Source organism: Diplodia seriata, assembly GCF_021436955.1.
Source record: "Diplodia seriata strain FDS-637 chromosome Unknown scaffold_5, whole genome shotgun sequence".
NCBI lineage: Eukaryota > Fungi > Ascomycota > Dothideomycetes > Botryosphaeriales > Botryosphaeriaceae > Diplodia > Diplodia seriata.
In genome coordinates, this window is record NW_027117312.1 from 1,547,453 (window position 1) to 1,569,816 (window position 22,364).

General features: G+C 57.6%; 8 protein-coding genes across 8 annotated transcripts; 4 read left to right on the forward strand and 4 right to left on the reverse strand.

Annotated features, from left to right (window-relative positions):
• On the reverse strand, positions 1 to 1,895 carry wis1 (MAP kinase kinase Wis1; the record flags this gene model as incomplete). Its single annotated transcript, XM_066776905.1, has 2 exons — positions 1 to 426; positions 483 to 1,895. The coding sequence occupies 2 exons, from the start codon at positions 1,893 to 1,895 to the stop codon at positions 1 to 3; spliced, it is 1,839 nt and encodes a 612-aa protein (XP_066632747.1).
• Positions 1,896 to 2,899: 1,004 nt separating this feature from the next.
• SLS55_005459 (uncharacterized protein) lies at positions 2,900 to 4,725 on the forward strand (the record flags this gene model as incomplete). Its single annotated transcript, XM_066776906.1, has 2 exons — positions 2,900 to 3,182; positions 3,242 to 4,725. The coding sequence occupies 2 exons, from the start codon at positions 2,900 to 2,902 to the stop codon at positions 4,723 to 4,725; spliced, it is 1,767 nt and encodes a 588-aa protein (XP_066632748.1).
• Positions 4,726 to 8,795: 4,070 nt separating this feature from the next.
• SLS55_005460 (uncharacterized protein) lies at positions 8,796 to 10,369 on the forward strand (the record flags this gene model as incomplete). Its single annotated transcript, XM_066776907.1, has 3 exons — positions 8,796 to 8,850; positions 8,905 to 9,294; positions 9,354 to 10,369. 3 exons carry the CDS (start codon positions 8,796 to 8,798, stop codon positions 10,367 to 10,369), a joined length of 1,461 nt encoding a protein of 486 aa, XP_066632749.1.
• Positions 10,370 to 13,001: 2,632 nt separating this feature from the next.
• On the reverse strand, positions 13,002 to 14,320 carry NOP1_2 (Small subunit processome complex component; the record flags this gene model as incomplete). Its single annotated transcript, XM_066776908.1, has 4 exons — positions 13,002 to 13,402; positions 13,456 to 13,548; positions 13,601 to 13,858; positions 14,302 to 14,320. 4 exons carry the CDS (start codon positions 14,318 to 14,320, stop codon positions 13,002 to 13,004), a joined length of 771 nt encoding a protein of 256 aa, XP_066632750.1.
• A 322-nt stretch (positions 14,321 to 14,642) lies between these two features.
• Positions 14,643 to 15,554, forward strand: RPL17B (60S ribosomal protein uL22; the record flags this gene model as incomplete). The annotated part of the gene is made up of 4 exons (XM_066776909.1): positions 14,643 to 14,645; positions 14,785 to 14,998; positions 15,148 to 15,335; positions 15,396 to 15,554. 4 exons carry the CDS (start codon positions 14,643 to 14,645, stop codon positions 15,552 to 15,554), a joined length of 564 nt encoding a protein of 187 aa, XP_066632751.1.
• A 659-nt stretch (positions 15,555 to 16,213) lies between these two features.
• Positions 16,214 to 17,663, reverse strand: TFC7 (C6 zinc cluster transcription factor-like protein; the record flags this gene model as incomplete). The annotated part of the gene is made up of 4 exons (XM_066776910.1): positions 16,214 to 16,328; positions 16,423 to 16,968; positions 17,101 to 17,384; positions 17,628 to 17,663. 4 exons carry the CDS (start codon positions 17,661 to 17,663, stop codon positions 16,214 to 16,216), a joined length of 981 nt encoding a protein of 326 aa, XP_066632752.1.
• Positions 17,664 to 18,118: 455 nt separating this feature from the next.
• On the reverse strand, positions 18,119 to 18,773 carry RPS22 (40S ribosomal protein uS8; the record flags this gene model as incomplete). The annotated part of the gene is made up of 3 exons (XM_066776911.1): positions 18,119 to 18,174; positions 18,229 to 18,432; positions 18,641 to 18,773. 3 exons carry the CDS (start codon positions 18,771 to 18,773, stop codon positions 18,119 to 18,121), a joined length of 393 nt encoding a protein of 130 aa, XP_066632753.1.
• Positions 18,774 to 21,085: 2,312 nt separating this feature from the next.
• SLS55_005465 (uncharacterized protein) lies at positions 21,086 to 22,234 on the forward strand (the record flags this gene model as incomplete). Its single annotated transcript, XM_066776912.1, has 3 exons — positions 21,086 to 21,212; positions 21,391 to 21,917; positions 21,995 to 22,234. The coding sequence occupies 3 exons, from the start codon at positions 21,086 to 21,088 to the stop codon at positions 22,232 to 22,234; spliced, it is 894 nt and encodes a 297-aa protein (XP_066632754.1).
• Positions 22,235 to 22,364: the final 130 nt, after the last annotated feature.

The following is a 22,364-nucleotide window of genomic DNA, read 5'->3' on the forward strand; positions in this document are numbered from 1 at the left end:
TTATTCCTCCTCGGCAGGTGGCGGAGGCGGAGCGTCGGGTTCGGCCGATGGGGTGCCTTGGGGGCTTGAGACTGCATCCAGCGGGGCAGCATGCAGCGCAGGCTTTAGGCTTTGTGCCAGCTTGCCAGTCCTCTTCTTCTCCAACGCGTCGAGCACCCACTGAGCGACTTCAGGATCCTCCGGAGCCACCTTTCCAGTGTAGTCAACAGGAGCGCCGGCTGCCGCACCGTCCTCTCCACCCTCTTCTTCGTCCTCCTCGGTAATGGTTTCAGGCTTCAGGAGGGGTGCCAGCCACGCGTGTTGAACCAGCATGGCATAAGTGGGCCGGAGGTTCGGGATCTTGTTCAAACAGCCACTGACAAAGTTCCTTGCTGCGTCGGACCAACCTTCGGCAGGGAGATCTGGGGGGTCGCCATCGACAATTGCCTGTTGACGTCATTAGTCGGTCTGGACTACGGAGGGAATGGTCGGATGAGACTTACGCTGAGCTGGCTGAAGATGTTGTTGTAGGTTTCAGGAGGATATGGGTATCTGCCCATGGCGCATTCGATTATGGTCAATCCCAGACTCCAGATATCGCTCTGCACGCTGTAGGTACCGCCGCCAGGGTTGGCACCAGCCTGTGCGACGCCCCCACTGGATATTCTCTCTGGGGCCATATAGCTCTGACAGCCAATGTTGGTCTTGGCAATACTGGCCACCAAGTTGCCGCTGACACCGAAATCGCAAATCTTGACCTGACCTCTGGTGTTGATGAGGATGTTGGTTGGCTTCACGTCGCGGTGAATGATGTTGTGTTCGTCCTTCAACGACTTCAACCCCATGGTCGTCGCAAGCGTGATTTTTCTCAGCACGTTCTCCGGAATGCCCTCTCCGTACAGCTTGTCTATCGATCCGCCGTTCATGAACTCCATGCAGATGTACACAGCTCCGTCTTGGAAAAAGGCACCGTAAAAGTCGATTATGAAAGGCGAAACACAGCGATGGAGGATGTCGAGTTCCATGATGATGGCGGCGAACTTGGCATCATCCAACTCCAGGCGAATCTCCTTCATGGCCATCACCTTGCCTGTCGGGCCGCCAGTAGTTGGGGGCCCCGTTGGGCTCGACGCCTCCAAGTCGCCCTTGTTCACCGGCGAACCGGGGACAACAGACGTGGAATGGGCTTTGTTTCCGGCCAGACCGAGCCCCGGTCTTCTCATCTGCGGGCGGGCGTGCCTGACCTTGTACACGGTGCCGTAGTTGCCTTTGCCCAACTCGTCCAGAGTCTCCGTCTCATCGAGAGATATGTTGAAGGAGGAGCCGCTGGCGAACTCGACACCATGATTGGTGAGGATGGCCTTTCCAGCAAACTTCAAACTGCCTGTTTCCTTATCCAGGTACTTAGCATACTGATCCATCAACGAACCGCCATTGGGCTTTGCGCCGGGGTTCTCGCCGCTGGCGGCATCTCCGGGAGGGCCCTTCATATCCGAAAGCGTTAGGCCGGGCCCCTTCCTCCGGCCCGGCGCAGGGCTTCCGTTGGGCGCAGCGCCCGGAAGGCCGCCGGGCAGAGCCATGCCGCGCTTCTCAGCCAACGACGGCTTCTTGAGGCCTGGCACGGCAGGAGCGGAGGGGAAGTGGCCGATGCTCGGCTTCCCGGGATGGCCAGGCTGGCCCGGCAGTTGGAAGTTCTTTGGGACACCGCCCATGAAGGGGCCGCCCGGGGACTGGGGCATGGGCCCGCCGGCACTTGTAGTGGGTGTGCGCATTGGGTTGGGTGGCGGGGCGCGTTGCCTGCCCATGTGGACGGCCTTCATGCGCTCGAGGATGTCCTGCGGGAGGTTCGTGCCGCTGGGCTTGAGCGGATGGCGGGCAGAGGTGAGGTTGCCCAGTGGGGTGGACGAAACGGTCATGCCGGAGGTAGAGGGTGCGGCTGAGGCGGAGCGATTGAGCGGCGGCTGCGACAGCGGCGACGAGGGCGAGGGCAGGTCGGGGCTCGTGGGCGACTCGAGCGGCGAGGAGACATCGGACAGCTGGTCCTCGTCGGGGGTGGAGGCGGACATGGCGAACGAGCGTTGGCGGCAGCAATTGGCGGGGCGCGGAGGGCGGTTTCGCAAAAAAATGTAGATGCGACGCGCAGCGGGTAAGAGATTCGCCGGGGGAGCGCGGGGAGAGCGAGGGGGAGGAGGGGGAGGACGGGAGGAGAAGGAGGCCGCGGTGGTCTGGAGTGTGGCGGTGCGAAGGGGGAGAGCGAGGAGGAACGGGTTCGCTAGGCGTGACGTAGCCGGTGGGTGGTGTTACAGAGTGGAGAGGCTTGGAGTGGGCTTGCAGCACCGGGACTGGGCTGGCAGCTGGCAGCACCAGGCTACCGCCCAGCAGGTTTCTGGCGCCGGCCGACGAGCGCAGCCGTGTCTCGTCTCACGGCGGGGCGTGCCTTGGTCGGGCGTCAAAGGGCCTCACCACTGACTGATCGCCGCGCTCGCTGCATCGCTGCGACAATCGAGATGGGAGGCGATGCCCAGCACGTGATGCCATGTGCCCGAGCGCCTCTCCGGCCGGGGGCTGCGAGAAGCAGGGTGGCGCTGCAGGTGCCGGCCGTGCCAGGCTTGCGCGCAGCCCAGGCCAAGCCGAGCCTTGACGCGATAGCGTCGCCATCGCACGCCGCCAAGCCTGCACAGCTCAGCTCCAAGGACACCGTCATTCTCAAAGCGCGCTGCGCCCACGCTCTGTTATCGCGCCTATAAACTCTTTTCCGCCGCCGCGCAGCCGTCGCCCACAACCCTGCCCGCCCCTCGACTGCGCCTGCCTCCCCGTCTGTCGCCCAGACAGTCTTGTAACGACCGCGACGCCAGCCTGCCGCCGTCGCTCTAGCCCACAGCCCCCAGACGTTCTCCGCGCCGAAGCGCGCGTCGCCGACATGCTCTTCAAATCCCACCGCCTGCTGCTCCGCGGAGCCCCGGATCTCACCTCCATGGCCAATCCCTCCGACTCCTCCTTGACCTCCGGCCTCATCGACGCCATGAACAATCACTCCTCGCACCCCGACTTTGGTCACCTCGTCTTGCTGGTCTTCGAGGCGGTCCTGGAGGTCGTCTGCGTCAGCTTGCCCGGCTACATTGTCGCCCGCCAGGGCATGTTCGACGCCAATGCCCAGAAGTTTCTCGCCAATCTCAACGTCCAACTCTTTACCCCGTGTCTGAGTATGTGTCTCTCTACTCCGCACCTTGACCCTGCAACCGGTGTCGCTAACGTCTGCTAGTCTTCACCAAGCTCGCCTCGCAGCTGACGGCCGACAAGCTCGTCGACCTCGCCATTATCCCCGCCATCTTCGTGGTTCAGACGCTCGTGTCATGGCTTTCGGCACTCATCGTTTCGCGCCTGTTTGGCTTCAAGCAACAAAGGCCGAGGAACTTCATCACCGCAATGGCTGTCTTCGGCAACTCCAACTCGCTACCAATCTCTCTCGTTCTTTCGCTCTCCAAGACCATTTCCGGCCTCCACTGGAGTGAGGTTCCCGGTGACAATGACGATGAGGTTGGCGCGCGCGGCATTCTGTACCTGTTGATTTTCCAGCAGCTGGGACAGCTTGTCCGCTGGAGTTGGGGCTACCAGGTCCTCCTCAAGCCCGCTAGCGAATATCCCGACGAAGATGCCGGAAGGAATGCGGCCCTGGAGCAGGGCGACCTCGACGACGCCAGCTCCATTGAGCGCCGCAACCTTCTTGAAGACGGGGATGATGACAATGATGGGGAACTTCGTTCTGCTAGCCCTGTACCTGAGTCTTCCTTCGCCTCAGGTGCCATTACACCTGTTAACGATAACCAGCGCACCAGCGCCGACGTCTCCCGTGCTTCGTCTACGTCGAACTTGACGAAGAGATATGCAAGGGAAGAGACCAATGGCAAGGTCACGGCCACCCCCACGAACGGCAACATTGTTACCTCTGGCTCGGGCAACCTGGCCGGCAATGGTGTCGGAAGCGAAGACTCGACTGAGCCTGAGGAAGAAATTCCGAAGGGCTTCAAGGGTTGGCCAAGGCGCTCGACGAAGTGGACGAAGCAGAAGCTGAACTCTGCCGGCAAGTCGATGCGCACTGGGTCTTGCAAGGTTTTCCGGGCTCTTCCCCAGCCGATGCAGACGGCATTGTCCAAGATTGGTTCTGGAGTTAGGAGGTTTATGGACGGTGTTTGGGACTTCATGAACCCGCCGCTCTGGGCCATGCTAGTCGCCCTTATTGTCGCGTCTGTCCCCTCGCTCCAGCACCTCTTCTTCGACCAGGGCACATTCGTGAACAACTCGGTCACTCGGGCGGTGAAGCAGTCGGGTGGAGTTGCAGTTCCTCTCATCCTTGTGGTGCTTGGCGCCAACCTTGCGCGAAACACTCTGCCCGAGGCCAATGCTCAGGATATCGAGGATGCCAAGGACGAGAACAAGCTGCTTTACGCTTCGCTCATCAGCCGTATGCTCCTCCCGACCATCATCATGGCCCCCCTTCTGGCGCTGCTTGCCCGCTACGCTCCCGTGAGCATCATTGGCGATCCCATCTTCATGATCGTCTGCTTCTTGCTGAGCGGTGCTCCTAGCGCGCTGCAGTTGGCTCAGATTTGCCAGCTCAACAACGTTTACATGGGTTCGATGAGCAAGCTCCTGTTCCAGAGCTATGTGGTTTGGATTCTTCCATCTACGCTTGTGCTCGTCATGCTTGCGCTCGAGACTGTCGAGTGGTCTACTGGCGCCAAATAGCCAAGCTTCCACATGATTACCACGGCACGGCTGTACAGTTTGTCTGGAAGGGTGATCTCCAACATTATTATTTCCTTTCCGAAAATACATGGACGTATGAAGCAGGGCGTTTACGGTTAAGGGTTGGCATATTGGACTAGGCTGTTTTCCGGGTTAGCAGTGCTGGATCACGCATTGGGAAACGGGCTATAGAGGCGGCGGTCGAGGGCGCTTGTCGGGGCTTATGAAAACATTTGGCACGCTTGATTGCCGCTGTAACAATATCGCGTAAAGGACGAAGTTGTAAACTACCACCATGAAGTCAAGAACAAATGCTTTGGAGCTGCGGCCCCAAAGCGCCTCCTCGATGTCGGGGCGCTGAACAAGACTCTGTCGATGATTTGTCGCACCATCGGGGCAGAAGCAGGCAAGAATTGTCGGGCGTGTCCGAGCGCAAGGCACATATGCAGCTTCTTCACCGTTTCGCCTCTTTCTCTGTCTCTCCACGAATACGTGACAGACAACGCATCGCGGCTCGGGCACTAGCTGAAACCTCTGGAATGTTCCCCACACTCCCTGCGTCTTTGACCCCGGTCGTGGCGAGTGCTTCCTTTTTTTCTTTCTTTCCCAGACTTCGGTCCGCGACGTACTCCACCATGTGGTCGAAGAGACTGATGACTGATTAGTGCTTCCCATAGGATTTCCTAGATGGAACTTCTTCCCATGCCACGCTGTTTTCGTTCGAGAAGGGATAACCTCGGGGCCGGGATGGAGACGCCCGCCTTCTCCACTATCTTCAGCCGATGCAAAAATACGAACGGTGCGTCCCCACGGCAAAGCGGGTTCATCCACATCATGCAAGGCACAGGGCACACATCTCTCGTCAACCCATGCAACGGACACGCATATTCCCCACCGCCAACTTTCCCCCTCCAATGACTCGCATGGGATCTTCACTGCCCTCCTGGTGTTGCAGGAGGTGCCCCCGATATCACGAGAGAAAGAGAGAGGTGTTCAAACGTGGCTATGTAAAGAAACAGGGCTCGCACAGGGAAGATCAACGTCTGCGTGGTACGACATGGGTTTCGCATTTCGCCACAGCACTATGTACTGACTCTGTTCTTCCATTTTAAACTCCCGCGGAAAGCCTGCCGTCGGGAAGCTCGGCCGCCTTCCTGACGGAAGGCAAAAGAAAAAAAGTAAAAAAAAAAGTCCAAGCCCCCACGCCACGCGCCGACGCCGGCGCTAGTGCTGTCCCTGCAGCAGATTTCCACCAGCTGCCCGGGTTCGTGTTCTGGTCATGTTGTCCTATCTGCGTGTGTGCGTGTGCGTCGCGGACCGTTTTCCGGCTGCTTGCTTGCTTGCTTGCTTGCTGTCGAAGCAAAGGGACGCCATACCTGCCTTCTCACGCTATAGATCAGCACAGCTGTGCGTTGCATGCATATCGCCGCCGCCGGCTTTTTTTTTTTTTTTCTTTCTTTCTTTTCTTGCCGTTGCTCCGCCACCTTTTGCTTGTCGTCGTCGTACGCACGACGTAGCGTCGAGCCGTTCATTCGTTCCTTCACCGGCCCGGCCGGAGATGGAAGCGCTTCCGCAGCAGCAGGAACAGCAGCAGCAGCAACAGCCAGCTGAACGTTCAGCCGAACTGCGCGTACACGTATACAATCCACCACCACCAGCCTCGTTAGCTTGTGTGGTCTCTGCACGTTCCCCCCGCCCGTCGTCCTGCTTTCCAGTCGGTGTCGTTCAGCCCTCACAAAAAGATCAACCACCGGTGGTCTCTCTGACCGGTGATCGGCGACTTCTTTCTCTCTCCGCCGTCTTGGTCATCGTCATCGTCTTTTACTCAGTGACGTTAGTAGTGTCGTGCCCTCCCCACCCCGCGTTTCCACCAGTCTCCTCCTCCCCGACGTGATGATGATGATGGGGCGGGCTTCTTCTTCTTCGCTTATTGACGTGACGTGACGCGCGCGCCGTTGCCGAACGAAACGCGAACCGCGTGAGAGAGATGGAAGCGAACGTCGGCGACCCTTGGCGTATGTAAGTACTCCAGCTCAAAGGCAACTCGAACCAACGATCCCCGTCTATGCCGTCCATCAAACATCGACACCCACGATCGTCGTCGTCAAGAAACGCGGATTGTCGGAGTGTTGAAGGGGGCCAGGGGCAGGTCGTGACGAGCGGAATGTCGGGCATCGCGTTTCATCGGATGTATGGAAGCTGGAGGCGAGGGTTGATTTCTTGGCGAGACAGGGGGTATGGGGGGGAAAGCTTGAATCGCGGAAAAGAGCATGGAAAACGGTTTCGAGACGCATGGCGATTTGTTGGCCGTTTGACTCGTGGGTCGCCGATGTCCCGCCCTGGTGGCGCGATCTCTTGGGTGTGGCGGTGCTTGTTCGCTCGCTCGCTCGGGATGGGGGCCACTCCGTTTCGGGATTTTTTCCCCTCCTCCCGCCTTCTGTCTGGTTTTTCCCTGTTCTGTGGCTGCCTGAATTTTGAGGCTTATTTGGGGGAGGGATGTGGAGGGGGAAAACGTCGTGGCTGTGAGGGAAGTCCGGTAAGTCAGATGAGATTTGACGGTGTTGAGGAAGCGAACGGTGGGAAAGGAGGACAGTTGTAGGTATGGCAGGTATCGTGATCTATGCTATCTGTCTGTCATAACTGGTTAGCCGTGTTTGCTCTTCCAAGCTGTTTGCCCCTCTCACGTTTCCTTTATGGCTATCATGGGAACTGTGTCTTGGGTGAATGCCGACGTTCGTCCCAGAGTTTGCCTTTCAAGCATCGCTGCCACGGTGGCCGCGTTTTAAGGTCATTTTTTGGGTCTGCCGAGGCTTCTGGGTATGCTGTTTGGACGAGGTAAGTCTGAAAGATGGAAAACTTGTACACAGCGAGCATGTGAAAACTCATGAACTTGCTGAATAACCCCTCAAAGGGTCTAAGGGAAGGAGGAGCTATCTATGTGGCCCTCCTTATATACAGGCTTAACCATTTCAGGACACATTCGCATTTACCTTGTGCTGTCGAACTTAAACAGAATCCATTAGCGTAATTTGGGCTGTATCCAAATCTGCGCACCCGCTACCTAAATCAGCTTAAATACGGATAGGATGTTCCAGCCTAGAAAGGGTATAGTGAGACCAACTTCGTGAGTTAAGGACGAGTTGCGCGATGGCCTGTTGATCCGCGGACATAGGACGTAAGACGATGAGATATGCCCAACACGACCGGTGGTTTGATAAAGCGAAAAGGATGTCTGCGTAACAAACATCACTTATTGCTGTTAATAGACTCGGAAAATATCCATAAGGTATAAATGAGCTTTCTGTTCATCGTTGTAGACATGCTAGGCTCTGTGGATTCGCACGTATACTTGATAGACGGCTCTCCGAATTTGTGAAGACTTTGCGATGATGCGCCGGCAACGACGGCCTGTGAGCGCCACAGTGCCCGAACAAATATTCTCAGAGGGTGGACCAAGGTAGTCGTCGGCGCTGCGATTTGAAGGCACTGAAGGATTCGGTAGGCGTTGCATATAAGGCTGGCGAGGCATGCCAGTCTGAGGATGTGCGCAGCTGTGCAATACTAGCCGCATGCCTTGCAGCGAACGACATCATAATAATTCACAGCCGCACAGTCGCTTTCTCGGCGGCGCAGCATCAAAGTTTCTAGCGTGGCTAGTGGTGATTTGCGACGTGCCTTTGTGTCGGCGCGCGCGGGGGCGCCGCTCCAGCCTCGAGCACCACCAGACCCGACCAACACTTGTCCGCCACCCTCCCACGTCAAACTTTTCCCTAGCCCCACCTGCAGCTGCTTCCTTGCGAGTTCATTTGCTTCATCTTCTCGATCGCCGCACTGCTCGCAACGTCCAGCGCCCGCGCAAACCAAGCCCAAACGTACGTAATACTTGCATCCCACGTCACCAGTTTTGCTACTCACTGCGCTGCAGCTCGTCAACCATGGCAAAGAGAAGCACCGCCAATCGGAGTGCGAAGCGCGCCAGCAACAGGAGCAACAATAGCGCCAGCAATAGGAGCAACAACAGCGCCAGCAGGTCCCGCCGCCAGCCTCCGACTCCTAGCTGGACCGATGGTATGTCGTTCGATGAGATAGCGCTGGAGATCAATGTCCCACTCGGACCTTCACGCAGTAAGTGAATGCTCTACATAACGACTTGCACACATGCCGAGCTGACGTACGAAGGCGGCGGCGGCGTCGCTGGACGCATTCTGGACTCAGTCGCCCGTTACAATGCTCCCAGAGTCGTTGCCCCTAGTGCTCTGTTTGCATCTGCCGACAGCGCCGATGATGCTACTCACGGGACTGCATCTGGTGATGCTGACCCGGTTGAAGAGCGTGACTCCATTTCCGTGAGGCGCCCGACCGATCAAGATCAACGTGAAGGTCTCGACGGGACGACGCTGGTCGAAGACATGGCCGCGGTCGATACGCATGCGCTCAACGATGCCACCGCAGAGAGCTACGATGATGGCAACCATGTCATCCGCACGACCACTCCCGATTCAAATCCTGAATTTGAGCGCAGCGCGAGAGCCCAGCTCCGTGCCATTGCCGCCGCCGGCACCGACGGCGGTTAGTACCTCCCCATACCCGTTTGCCGCAAACACCTACTGACAATCGTTTGCTCCCAGATCAAGATGATTCCGCAGAGGCTACGGCCGACGCGTCTGCCGCCGAGCAAACCAACACCAAGTCGCCTGCCGCAGACGAAAACAGCGCTGTCCCCAAGCCCCTCTCACAGACGACTTCGTCCACGTCATCGCCGTACGACCCCAGCCTCGTCCCTTCGAAGCGGTACCGCGGCGACCCGAGGCTGAACGGCGCGGACGAGCAGTGGTGGGTCGACTTCTGCCTCGGGGTGCGCCGCAAGCCGAGCGAAGCTACATCGCCTGCCGTCCCCACCACCACTCCTGCAAGCTTCTCCCCCAACGCCTGCAAGACGGCCAAGGCGGCAAACCGCCGCAACAACAAGAAGAACGACTCAACCCAGACCAAGGGCCACGAGACCCTCATCCTGTACACCGGCTACCCCGAGCCCATGTGGGTGGACGTGAGTTGGAACCAGGAGGAGCTGGACATCGCCTACTACTTCTGGACGCATCCGAAGCAGAGGCCCGCCTCGTACACGTACCCGAGGGATTTCAACAGGGCGTCGTTCGGCCGTACGCCGTCGGCCGAGTGGCTGCACGCGTGGCACGAGGCGAGGGCCGAGGCCGAGGAGAAGTTCCCCCAGCTCTTCCTCTACCCGGAGCTGGACGGCGACAGCATCAAGGAGAGCGTGGCCGCTTTCCTCAGGGAGAAGGCTGCGAGGGAGGCCGTCGATGACGACGAGTCTGATGCCGCTGCCGCTGCTGCTGCTGCTGCCACCGAGGTTGCTGCTGCCACCGAGGTCGCTGCTGCCACTGAGGTCGCTGCTGCTCCTGAGCAGACCATGAGCTCTCCCGACGTCACCACCAACGGGGCTACATCAAGTTCGACTGTTACGGACACCGCCCGGCCTGCAGCCTCTCACGTGCCTACGAGGTCTCAGCCGATGCGCCAGGCCAAGTTGAAGCGTAAGCTGCCTGCGTCCGAGTCTGACGACCAAGACAACGGCAGCGGTGGTCCACCGGCGCCGTTGTATTGGTACTTGCGCTATCGCAAGTAGGTTGTCACTCAGCCGAAGACTTCGTTCAGCTCTGTGTAGAGTGGTCTACCGGCATTACTCACGCTCGCAGGTCGGGGTTTGCTTGTTGGTTGGAGGCTGAGTCGTACTGATGTCTCCCTTATTCCTTCACGGATACTTGCTAAAGTCAAAGAGTTTACCGGGGCAGTATCTGTCCGGGGGGATGGCTGCTGCAAGTCGTCGTGATGAGCAGCGCAGCATTGGACTGACCTCTGACAACAACTTTTCTCTATTACTTTGTTGTTTTAGCGTACCTGCCCCTTGGAATTCTCTTACAAAACACATTTCCGGCTTAATATGGCCTTTTTCTCTTGATTCTCCCCTCGAGCGTTGACATTCAGTGCGGTTTATTGCAGGCGGCGAGACATAGCCACTCCAACGGCTTTGTATAATTTGCAAACGAGGGTTCTTTCTTAGCATGAAGAGGCAACAAGGAAAATAGAAACAAACATATAACATTTAACACAAGCAACACAGCTCATATACATGAACCCGTGGGAAGTTGCAGTTTCTGACGAAATGGGCGGCAGCCCCGGAGGTGCCTACCAGAATTTTGGGACAGGCAATCTGGTCGATGCAATCAAGCATGGCCAAGATCGGGTCACGAGATCCGTACTCCATGCTGCGTGACAGGGGACTAAGAGAGTGTATATCTAGAAGTCTAAGCACAACGAAACTGGTTAAGAAGCACAGGCTTAATGTGCATGCGGTGCCCGGTCGCATGGGATATGAAATGGAAATGAGAACGGGGATAGCTCAGAGCCAAGGAAGTAGACTATAAGAAGGTAGTCCTCAGATAGCGCTCGTCACCCCTCTTGTTCAGGGCTCCAGAGCCGGAAAGGACCAGAGGTCAAGCGAGCAAGCAGGCAAATCCATGAACAAGCAGTAATTCATAATCAACTAAGCCGTTCTCTTCCCGACCCGTTGCCTCGTTTCCTAGTGCATCGTGGCGGTAGTAGTGGTTGTGGTAACAGTGGTAAGAAACAGTGGAGGGGGTTGGAGAGAGTGGGGAAAGAGGCGAAGGAGCCGGAGAAGGCGAAGAGAGAGTATGTGGGGAAGGCGGGTTGTTGGGGGAGTAGAGGGAGAGGTGTGGACGGACGATTGGAATGGGGACGGCGGCAGTCGGAGAGAGGGAGGGACCAGGGAGGAGGACGAAGGTATGAGCACGGCTGACTTCTTGAAAGAAGATGGTGGAGACGGAGAAGATAGAGACGGAGAAGATAACGGAGACGGAAAAGATGACGGAGACGGAGAAGATGACGATAATGAGGACGAGGAGATGATGCGAGCCGAGTTCGAAGGCGCAGACGGCGTTGTCGTTGTCGTCGTCGTCGGCGGCGTTGGCGTTGGCGGCGGCGAATGGGTTCGGGGCGAGGAAGGGGCTCGGCGCGAGGAAGGGGTTGTTGGGCGTGGGGACGGCGGTGCCGGCGAATGGGTGGTGCGCGAGGAAGGGGTTGTAGGGCGTGACGGTGATGGTGATGGTGGTGTCGTCGTTAGTCTGCTCCTGCCGCTGATGCTCGTCGGGCGCTTTGGTTACCATACCGGGGTTATATCCTTAGTTCCCATTTTATCCCCGTCCCTGAGCTTCTCCCCAGCCTCACTGTCATCTCCTGTTTCATTTGTTCTCCTCAGGAGAAAACGCATGGCAGTACAGCCCCCTCTCGCAGCCGATGGCTAGCGCGAAGAATAGCAGAATATAGCGTAACTATGCCTTAGCTCGTTCTTAGAGAAAAAAAAAAAAAACTAATACGTAGGTAGTTAAAGCCATCGTCCGGACGTATATATAGAATTTTTAATTCGACATTCTCGTCCGGAAGATGGCTTCAACTACCCATGACATGAGCAAAAAACAGATCCACGCTAGCCATCGGCTGCGCGAAGGAGCTGTAAAGCAGCATTAACAACATCATCGAGCTCGTTTATCCAGCAGCACCTTTTCAGTCGCCTTCGCTGCTGAACCTGGCCACTGCTCTTCCCCATCATCATCATCATCATCATCATCATCATCCACTCAGTGTAGTCGATCCACAGCTCATCACGGTGCGCCGTATTCGTCGTCGCCGTTCAGTCTAGATAGTGTCGCATTTCGGTAAAGTTGACTTGGAATAGAATGCGGAGAACGATAATCCATCATGAAGCACGATGCAACGGCTGGACTGAAGAACTGCGTGCAGTTAACGCAGGCTGATACAACCATGCTTAAGACTTATCGTTGAAGTTAGGCCTTTTCTTATCAAGATTGGACTGAAAGGCCGAGGAAGAACTTCGATAAGGGAAATTTGGCGGGGCAATGTGTAAATACGAAGGGAGTCACGGCTTCTGTAGGTAGTCATCGTCAATTGACTTCAATGATCTTTGGCACAGGAAATGATTTAACAAATAAAATCGGCTTTTGAGTAAGTTAGAGGAGGGCCACGTAGCTCATCAACCAGTGTTCTAACGCCGCAACTCCGAAAGCCGAATGTACACCGCGAAATGAGAAAAGCGAGCCCCTTGAGTATAGAAAGAACCTCAATCGTGTCCCCTCTTACACAGCCAACCGCTTAGTGAGAATCAACCCAATTATGAATCCACAAAATCAAGAACCTTTTTCTTTTTGGAAATCACGAAAAGCTTAATCGCTGCGCGCGTAGACAGCGCAGACCATGGCGTGGTCTCTCTCGAAAGGCTCAAGAGTGAGCTGCTCCTTGGGCTTCAGCCTCTCCTCACGCATCTTCTGGACCTCGCGGGCGAAGACGGCCTCGGGGGCGGCCGTAGAGTCGATACAGTTGGCCTTGATGGAGACAACAACACCACCACCGTTCTTGAGGAACAGGTGAGCGTTCAGGCCGACGATACGAGCCTGGTCGGGCTGGGCAACATCGGCGAAGATGCAGTCAACCATGGAGACAAGCATGCGGTACTTGAGCGGGTGACGGGCGTCCTCGACAATGGGGATGACGTTGGTGCGGTGGGTGGCCATGTTGACCAGATCACGACCGGAACGGTGGGAGAACTCGACGGCGTAGACAGTGCCTAAAAATGTCAATATTGCCGTAGACATGGTCAGATTTGCTGGAAGAACCTACCGGTGGGACCAACGATATCGGCGACGTGAGAAACGGAGGTACCCGAGGCGGCACCGAGGTACAGAACCTTGCTACCAGGCTTCATGTAGATGTCTGTCGCTGATCAGCCGTTGTGCCTACTTCCACAAGATGCACAAAAGCTTACTCTCCATGCCACCAAGGATACCGGCAGCCAACTTCGAACGGAAGGGGTTCCAGACACGGTACTCGGTGGTGGTAGCGGGGGCAGGCTCGCCGTTCTCGGTGTTGGACGAGTCAGCACCGGAGTTGGGGACCTGGATGCGCTTCTCGCCGTAGACGCTCTCGCCGGGAGTCAGGTTCTTGGTGGTCAAAAGATCCTCCTTGCCGCGAGCAACGAAGACACCGGCGTGTCTGTGGGGCTCGATGATGACCTTGGCACCGCCTATGATACCACAAAACGCAGTCAGTCACCTGTACAGAATCGACAGAGGTAGAGAAGATGGGAAAACTCACCAGCCGCACCACCACGGCCGCCGCGAGCACCACCGCGGGGAGCACCACGACCACCGCGGGGAGCACCACGACCTCCACGAGGGCCACCGCGACCACGGTCGCCGAAACCACCGCGGCCACCGCCCCTACCGCCACGGTCACCGAAACCGCCTGTTGAAGATCAAAGTTAGCAATGTGCTTTGGCTAAAAGGCTCATGCCGATGACAATATGCGCGCAAAGCACAAGATGCGTCTACAGCTCAGCAGCAGCGCAGCAGATGTCTCTTGCGTCTCATCCAGCGTGATTGCGAAGCGGAAGGAAGAGAGAATTACCACGACCACCACGGCCACCGCCGCCTCTGGGCGCACCACGACCACCGCCTCTGGGCGCACCACGGGGAGTGAAGGCCATTGTAGATGCTGAAGTTGAAATAGTCGTTCGGGGGAGTCTGGAATGAGCGACGGGCAGCGACGCTGGGTTGTTGCTGGGTGACAGTCGACGCTGCGGTGGGCGAGCTTCGGGTTCTGAAAAAAGTTCGTCTGCAGAAGCTGCGCACCCGTGGCTGCCAATGGCCGGCCGCGCGCTCGCTTACGGCCGGGTGGTGGCCCGTGCACCGCCCACGCGCGGCGGGCGAAAATGCGATGTGAAGGTCGAACCTCACTCCTCTTCCGCCCAGCGAGACGACACGACCACCCCGACAACACACCAGGACCCTCCGTCAAACTCCCTCACGATGGTACGAGCCCGCCGACTGCCCCCGATGCGCTGCAATTGTAGCCGCTGCCCGCCCGCCGAGCTTCCTGCTGCAGCGCACCCCCGGTGCTGCCAAAAATTCGAAGACACAGCTGGCTGACGCACGCCTGCTGCATCTTTAGGTCCGCTACGCTGCCACCGACATTGAGTCCGCTAAGAGCGCTCGCGCTCGCGGCTCCTACCTCCGCGTCTCCTTCAAGAACACCAGGGAGACTGCCCAGGCCATCAACGGCTGGAAGCTTGAGCGCGCCCTCAAGTACCTCGAGAACGTCCAGGAGAAGTCCGAGGCCGTTCCCATGAGGCGGTACGCCGGTTCCACCGGCCGCTGCGCGCAGGGTAAGTCGCCTCATTGCCCTTGGAGAAACACCGATGGGATGCTTGAATGGTCGTCATTTTGAGATGGACATGAATGGGCGGGATCCGGAGTCTTTTGGAAGGCAACCGCATTTCCCTCTGAACATCGGCTGAGACATGCGATTCTACAGGCAAGCAGTTCGGTGTTTCCAAGGCCCGCTGGCCCGTCAAGTCCGCCAAGTTCCTCCTCGACCTCCTCAAGAACGCCGAGGCCAACGCCGACACCAAGGGTCTTGACACCAGCAACCTCGTCGTCAAGCACATCCAGGTCAACCAGGCTCCCAAGCAGCGGAGACGCACCTACCGTGCGCACGGTCGCGTACGTTGCCACCATGTCGAGTCGTTTGTTGGAAAGGGCGTGCGCTGACAATGACCACAGATCAACCCCTACATGTCCAACCCCTGCCACATCGAGCTCATCCTCACCGAGAACGAGGAGGTCGTTCAGAAGGGTCCCCACGTCGCCGAGCGTGAGGTCGCCAGGTTGAACTCGAGGCAGCGTGGCCAGCGTGTCCGCCAGGCCATCACTTCCGCTTAGATGGGAATTTTGACGGTCGGGGGATAAATGGCTTCTGGAGAAAAAATGGGGGTTTTCATGGGGGACCTTGCCGGTGTTTCGACAGGACTGCTTTTGAGAGGTCGGATGGATACATGGGCGACATTCTGCTCAGTTTCTAAAACCCCCGAATCGGGTCTCTTAACCAAACACGATATCATGTTGTCTAAAAAATCGATTCGACCGATGAGGCTCCCACAGGCGTGTAGACACATGCATCGCGATGTGACGTCACACTGTGTGTGATTTCAATCGTGTTTTTCCTTTGCGTTCAGCCTGAGCACTCCAATACTGCAATGCGACATTTCTTTTGTTTACTCAATCGTGACGCTTCCCTGATGTTATCCCTGCCTGATTCTCATGATGTAGATCCCGGCTTGTGACATTGGTTCCCCGGCACTTATAGATTTCGTGAACGACATGAATTTGAGCTAGATCCGCAAGTCCTCTAAAAAGAACTCTATCCCACGTTCTTTTCATACGAGGTATCGCCTCCCATATTTCAAAATGTACCAAGCTGGCACTTTCCTACCAGAGCCAAAAGTTTATGACTTTCCCGAAGCATCCATTGCGCCTCTACTCACGCCTGTCCTCCCCATTTCAATACACTTGAAACACAACCATATCCGTCAAATTATTACTCACAACTTCGATGCGTCCGCAGCCGCGCTCGTCGGCGGGATCGGCTCGCCGGTGTTCAGCTTGTCGTTGAACGCATTGGGATCCGTCAAGAACGCCTCATCGCCCGAGAATTTCCTGTCGCAAAGCACTTCAGATCAGCAAACGCGACGCCTCCGCGAACAGTTTCCAGCACCGTTCGTTTCTTGCAGGGGGGGGCAAGGCAACTCACCATCCCCTCTCCTCACCGTTGGTCAGGAAGCTACAATCGCCGTTGAGCACGCACGACCAGCCGCCGCCCACGCCCCGGCCCTCCCTCCAGTTGACGCGCGGGATATCGTGCGGGCGCTCGCTGCTCCACTCGCCGGCCTCGTCGTCGTCGGCGGGCGGGGCATCGGCGGCGGCGGCGGCGCCCGGGCGGCGGTCGAAGCGGCTCAGCGCGCACGTGAAGCACTTGAAGTCCTCCTCGCCGTCGTCGGGCGGCATGCGGCCCGTCAGCGCGCGGCCGATGGCGATCATGCTGGCGGCGTGGGTGCAGATGAGCAGGGCGCGCGGGCCGTCGGGCCCCTCGGCGTCGACGGCGGCGATGACGCGCGAGAGCGTGTAGGCGATGCGGTCGTGCAGGTCGGGGATCGACTCGCCGTTGGTCGACGGGATCAGGACGGGCGCGTAGCCGCCGTCGAGCTGCGAGGGGAAGTGCGTCTCCAGCTCCGCGAGCGGCGCGGGCGAGGGGTGGTCGAAGCGGGCGAGGCCGTAGAATTCGCTGGGCGTGAGAACGCTGCGTCAGTGACTGGATCCGTGTGCCTTGTGGTAGACAGGGCGAGGGAGCGGTAATGCGGGATGGGGACGACAGCGAGGGTGTGCTCTCTTTTTTCGCTGCGCAAAAAGAGCGTCCAGCGCACTCACTCACCCAAGACCGTTTTCGACGCGGATCTTCTTGCCGCTGAGCCTACCATCGGGCGCAAACAATTGCTCGGCTGCGGGCTTGAGCGTCTGCAGGCAGCGGTAGAAGGGGCTCGAGTAGATGACGTCGATGGGCGGGTCGAGCGTGAGGAGCTTGCCCGCCAACTGCGCCGCCTGCTGTTCGCCGTAGCTGGCCAGCGCTGGGTCCGAAGGGATGCCTGTCGGCGTCGACGCCAGTATCGTGCTCTTGTACTCGCCCGTGTTGGGGTCCACCACCCAGTTCATGCGGAACTATAATGCGCGCCGAAAGAAGAGGAGCATCATGTTAGCATGGCGTGCTCCTGGAGCGCAGTAACGTTTGCGCGGTGCGGTGAGGTGTTGCGGCATCTTGGTGAAGCATATCGAAGGAGGGGGAGTCATAGATAGACTCGGATTGACTTGCGCATCGCTCGCGCACGCGGGGCAGGGTCCAGGATGGGATGCAGGGAATGTGATCAAAGGTTTGCGCCTTTGGACCTTTCGCGCTTGACTTACGCCATGCCTGACCACGTATATCGTCTCCAAGACCATTGTGTTGTGTGTATACCTTACAAAGGAGGTAGGGTCGTGATAATGGCGAGAGCTGCTGCGGGTTTCGATGGAATAGGTTGCGCACAGGGCTGCTCCTGCCTCGGTTCAAGAACAGTCAACTGACTTTGGGGATTGAAATGACTGCGAAACAACCCGAGGCTGCGCCCAGATAAATCAACAAAGCTTAGACACGCGCACAGATTCTGCCTTGAATGAGTTTATCTCTGGCCTTGACGTCACTTTGGAAGGAATAGTTCACGAAGATCATTTTTAAGTGGACCCGGTGTTCGGCGAAAAAAGTTCATATTGCGATTTTTTTTGCACCTTAGTGGCAGTACGTAGCCTACTCCGCGGATGCAACTGCAATTTCACGCGCCGTACATGTCATGAGAACTTTTATATTCAACCTCCGTGGATATCTCCCGATTCAGCTGTACCCTGACAGAGCTCGTTTTCTAGTAGAAGAAACCAAGGATCTTGCCAGCGACGTGCTTCCTCCTGGCCTCCTCGTCTGCAGACTTGTGAGTATTCGTATTATAAAATTTAGGGGCAATAAAAAACTTACGGTCCATGATGCCAGCGGAGGTGGTGAGGACGATGCAGCCGAACTGACGCGAGGGAAGGAGCTTGACGACCCACTTCTCGAGGTCCTTGAGCTGGACGTTGTAGCGGGGGGAGATGACACCGGTCTTGTTGAGACGGCCGTTGAGCTGGACAACGATCTTGCCGTTGCGGTGGTCATCGACCTCCTCGAACTCGCCAATGTAGCCTGGAAGATATCAAATCAGTATGTTGCGTAAGATTAAACGTTGGAAATCAGAGGAAGATCAGAAAACGTGTAAGATCTTCGCAGTTTTATCTTTCGGACACTTAAAGCCCAAAGGTTGTAGTGCAGGTCGAACCATTGGGTAGTTATCAGCCCGAGGGGGGAGGGGATTGTAAACTGCGAAGTCCGACGGAAGAAAGCCATCACGTACCGTGCTTCTGCATGACGTGCAGGAACTTGATGATGACCTTGGAGCTGGGCCTGATCAGGACCTGGCGCTTGCCGGCCTTCTCGGCGTTGTTGATGGCGTTGAGCGCATCGTTGAGGACGGAGGTCTTGACCATTTTGGCGGTTGGTACGAGATTCTCAAGTGGCTACGGCGCGGACTGAGGTATCTGCGGCCGGGTATCAAGTCAGCCTTCAAGAGCCATAGAGCGCAAAGAGTGCCCTCAGGTAGCAGGACCAAGAGGGTTCTTCAGCTCGCGTCGCGAAGGAGGAAGCGTATCACCACGCGACCGTTGCGCATTCTGCGGGCGTTCCCTCAAGCCACATGCGTCGGCGGTCCGCGGTGATTGCTCCCTCTAGGCTACCTGAAGGGCACTCGGAAGAGTTCGTTCGTCATGACATACCTCGAGGAGGACGGGGCGTCGGGTGTCGTTCGTGCTGGAGGTCGGAGATCGCGTCGCGAAGTTGGGTGAGGTGGTCGCGAAGCAATTTCTCGGTGGGCTCGTCTAGGCTTCCCAATGCGGTTGGCGTTTCACGGTTCAACGCCGCCGCCTCCTTATCTTATCGGCGGCGCTGCAGCTGCCGAATCGCGTGCCACCGGCTCCCGGGACACCCATGGTGATGTCAGAAGTGGCAGCTGCGGAGGTGATCCGGGCCTCCTGTTACATCCCAAACACCTCTCTCTGTTGGTACTTTACTGAGACGCATACCTTGCCTGCAAACTAGCACCATGTCCACGGAAGCCTGCTGCACCTGCGCCGCGCTCCTCTCCACGATTCCTCCTGCGTATGACGAGAAGACCGAGAAGCCCTCGCAATATGAGCGCCGCCTCGAATGCTGCGAACGCGCCATATGTGCACGATGCATTTCCGACAACCCGCGCTTCGCCAGCTATTGTCCTTTCTGTCAGATCTCCATTACGCCGTCCCCTTTGCCACAGGGTCTACGGGACCCTCCAGCGTACTCGCCGCCACCGTCGCCGAGACCTCGCCACGCCACCTTAGCCCGCGTAGACACCAACGAGCGCCCGCCTCCATATGAAGGGCATCAGCCGGTCCAGCCGCCTGCGGGCAAGGCCAAGGACGAGCCAGCGCCCGACGTGCTCCATTTTGTCGATCCTGACACTGACACTATCACGAACCTATCGCTGAGATATGGCGTGCCCGCATCCGCCCTCAGGAAAACCAACAACGTTTTTGCCGATCACCTCTTACATGCCAGAAGAACAGTTCTAATACCAGGAGAATATTATAAGGGAGGCGTGAGTTTGAGTCCGCGGCCGGTGGAAGGCGAAGAGGAGGAAGCTCGGAAGGTCAAAGTGCGCAAGTGGATGGTTGCTTGCAAAGTGGCCGAGTAAGCCTGCCTTCCCGTTGCGGCTTCACCCGTCTCAACCGGTGGACGCGCAAGAGCTGATTTGCTTGGACTAATAGGTACGATATCGCGCTACTATACCTCAAGCAGGCCGACTACGACCTAGACGCCGCCATAGAGGCGTTTAAGGATGATGAGCGGTGGGAGCAAGAGCATCCGTTACAAGGAAGCTCAACCGGGAAGAACAAGATGCGGATTGGTCGCAGCAGGTGGTCGGTTGGCGGAAGTTTGACCGGGCAACTGTAGGTTCTCGAGAGGACGGGAAGCGGCAATCTGGGGTCTGTTTCATAAATGCATATCATCAGATGGAGCAGAGTGGCGTTCGGCGCTTCGACAACAGTTCCCCTCCCCGTAGTGTAAGATGGTATCAGCGCTAGGCGATTGAAGGTAGCTTACTGTGTAGTAGGTGAGCTCCCCTCAGACTATGCGAATCAGAGCAAGTGCCAGTCACGCCTCATTGCGCGGCCCTTCTCCTCATAGTTGCGATCTACCCAGCCCTCCCGCATCCCATAAATGACAGCTTCGGTTCACTTTAGCAATCACTTGGCATGCGCCCTTCGACCAGCCCAACGCACGGACCGCCATCTACAGCCGTTGACCGTTAAGCGCCGGACTCCACCGCAGATGGCTCCAGCGAATCACGTAGCCGAGCCCACCTGCAGTAGTAATCTCACAAGCGCCCTGCCTCCAGCCATCCGACCACACCATAGGCCATGAATAGCACATCCTGCACTACCCAAACGCCTTCAAACGAATCACAGCCGTCCCTGGCGTGGAACCCCCCTGCCGTCGCTAAGAACAGCCATGGGAGAGCTGTGATTCGAAGCTTGACCAGAACGCCCCAGATGAGCTTTTGGCGCCCGCACCCAGCGCGAAGCTTGTCGCTGTGGATCTCCCTCCCACCAACCCAGGAATAGCAGCCTGGCCGCGTCGCAGGGCTGGTTACCGCATCTCTGTGTGGTTGGCGCGAATGCAGGTGCTGGCCTCACCCCGGCCATGCCGACTCCCGGAATAGGCGCTCTGTGTGCATGCACCCGAGTGGGCGGGGTGTGCTGCTAAAATGGAGCCCAGGGTTGAGATTCGCCAAATCGTCGCCCTTCTATTAAACGCCGCAGGCTCGCTGCCCCGTTGGTTCATAGCGCTGCTCATTCTCAACGTGGAGCAACGAGAGACTCTCTTCCTTACCCGTTTCTCTTTCTCTCGCCCGTCTGGAGTCTGGACTTCGACCACCATCATCGCAACCACTGTCCTTTGGTTTTAATCGATACCCTTCTATTATACCCCAGTTTCCACGACCGATATTTTTCTCCGTTTACTTTCTCCATCCCACACATACCAAAATGTTGCCCGCGCACATCAGAATAGCGCAGCTGTCCCTCGCGGGCCTGAGCTTCATCTTCGGCGTCTGCATCATGGGCACCGCCGGTCACGCCCTCGCCGTCTACAACGACGAGTACTCGACGAACCCGTGGTGGCTACCACTCTGGAACGGGCACTTCGACGTGCGCGGCACGAACACGCTCATCGGCGCCGGCGCGGTCATCACCGTCTTCAACCTCGTCTTCATCGTCCTCTGCTTCCTCCCCAAGGTAAACAAAAACCCACACATCAAACGCCCCTTCGAATCGCGAAGATTAACGCGACATTCGCAGCTCAACCTCACCGAACGCACCACCGCCCGCGCCTTCATCACCCTGGGCCTAGCCTTCCCGACGCTCTTCGTCGCGTTCGCCTGCTTCGTCTACGCCGCGGTGCTGAACAAGAACTCGCCGCAGGTCGAGACGATCCAGACGTGGACGTGCAAGTTCAAGGGCAAGCGCCCCGCCAACACGTCCATCAGCGTGCCCGACGGCGTCTCCAACCAGGAGTTCGGGCGGCTGTGCGCCGAGAGCGTGAGTTCAACCCCACCCAACCCAAACCACCTTTCCATTACGAATGAAAAACTGATGTGAGATCTTGTAATGAATAGAAATTCGCCCTGTACACCACGCTCGTCGTTTTCTTGCTGCAGGGCTTCATGCTCGTCGTCGCCGTCTTCGGCTGGTGCGTCGAGAAGTGGTACGCGCGCAAGCAGCGCAAGCAGTCGAAGCTGGAGGATGGCGGCAGCCTCGAGATGAACGGCGGCAGCAGCGGCCACCACGACAAAGAGCTGCCCGTCAGCGTGCACTCGACGGCCGGGTCGATCACGCCGCCGCCGCCGAGGTACTAGGGATGATGTGACCTATGCAGCTGGAACGAAGAAGATGGCGACGGGTTCGAAAAAAATAAGTTGCGGAATGATGCGGCGGGGTCGGTCGTACGCGGCGATGCCGGCATGGAGCTGGTCGAGTGCGCCAGGG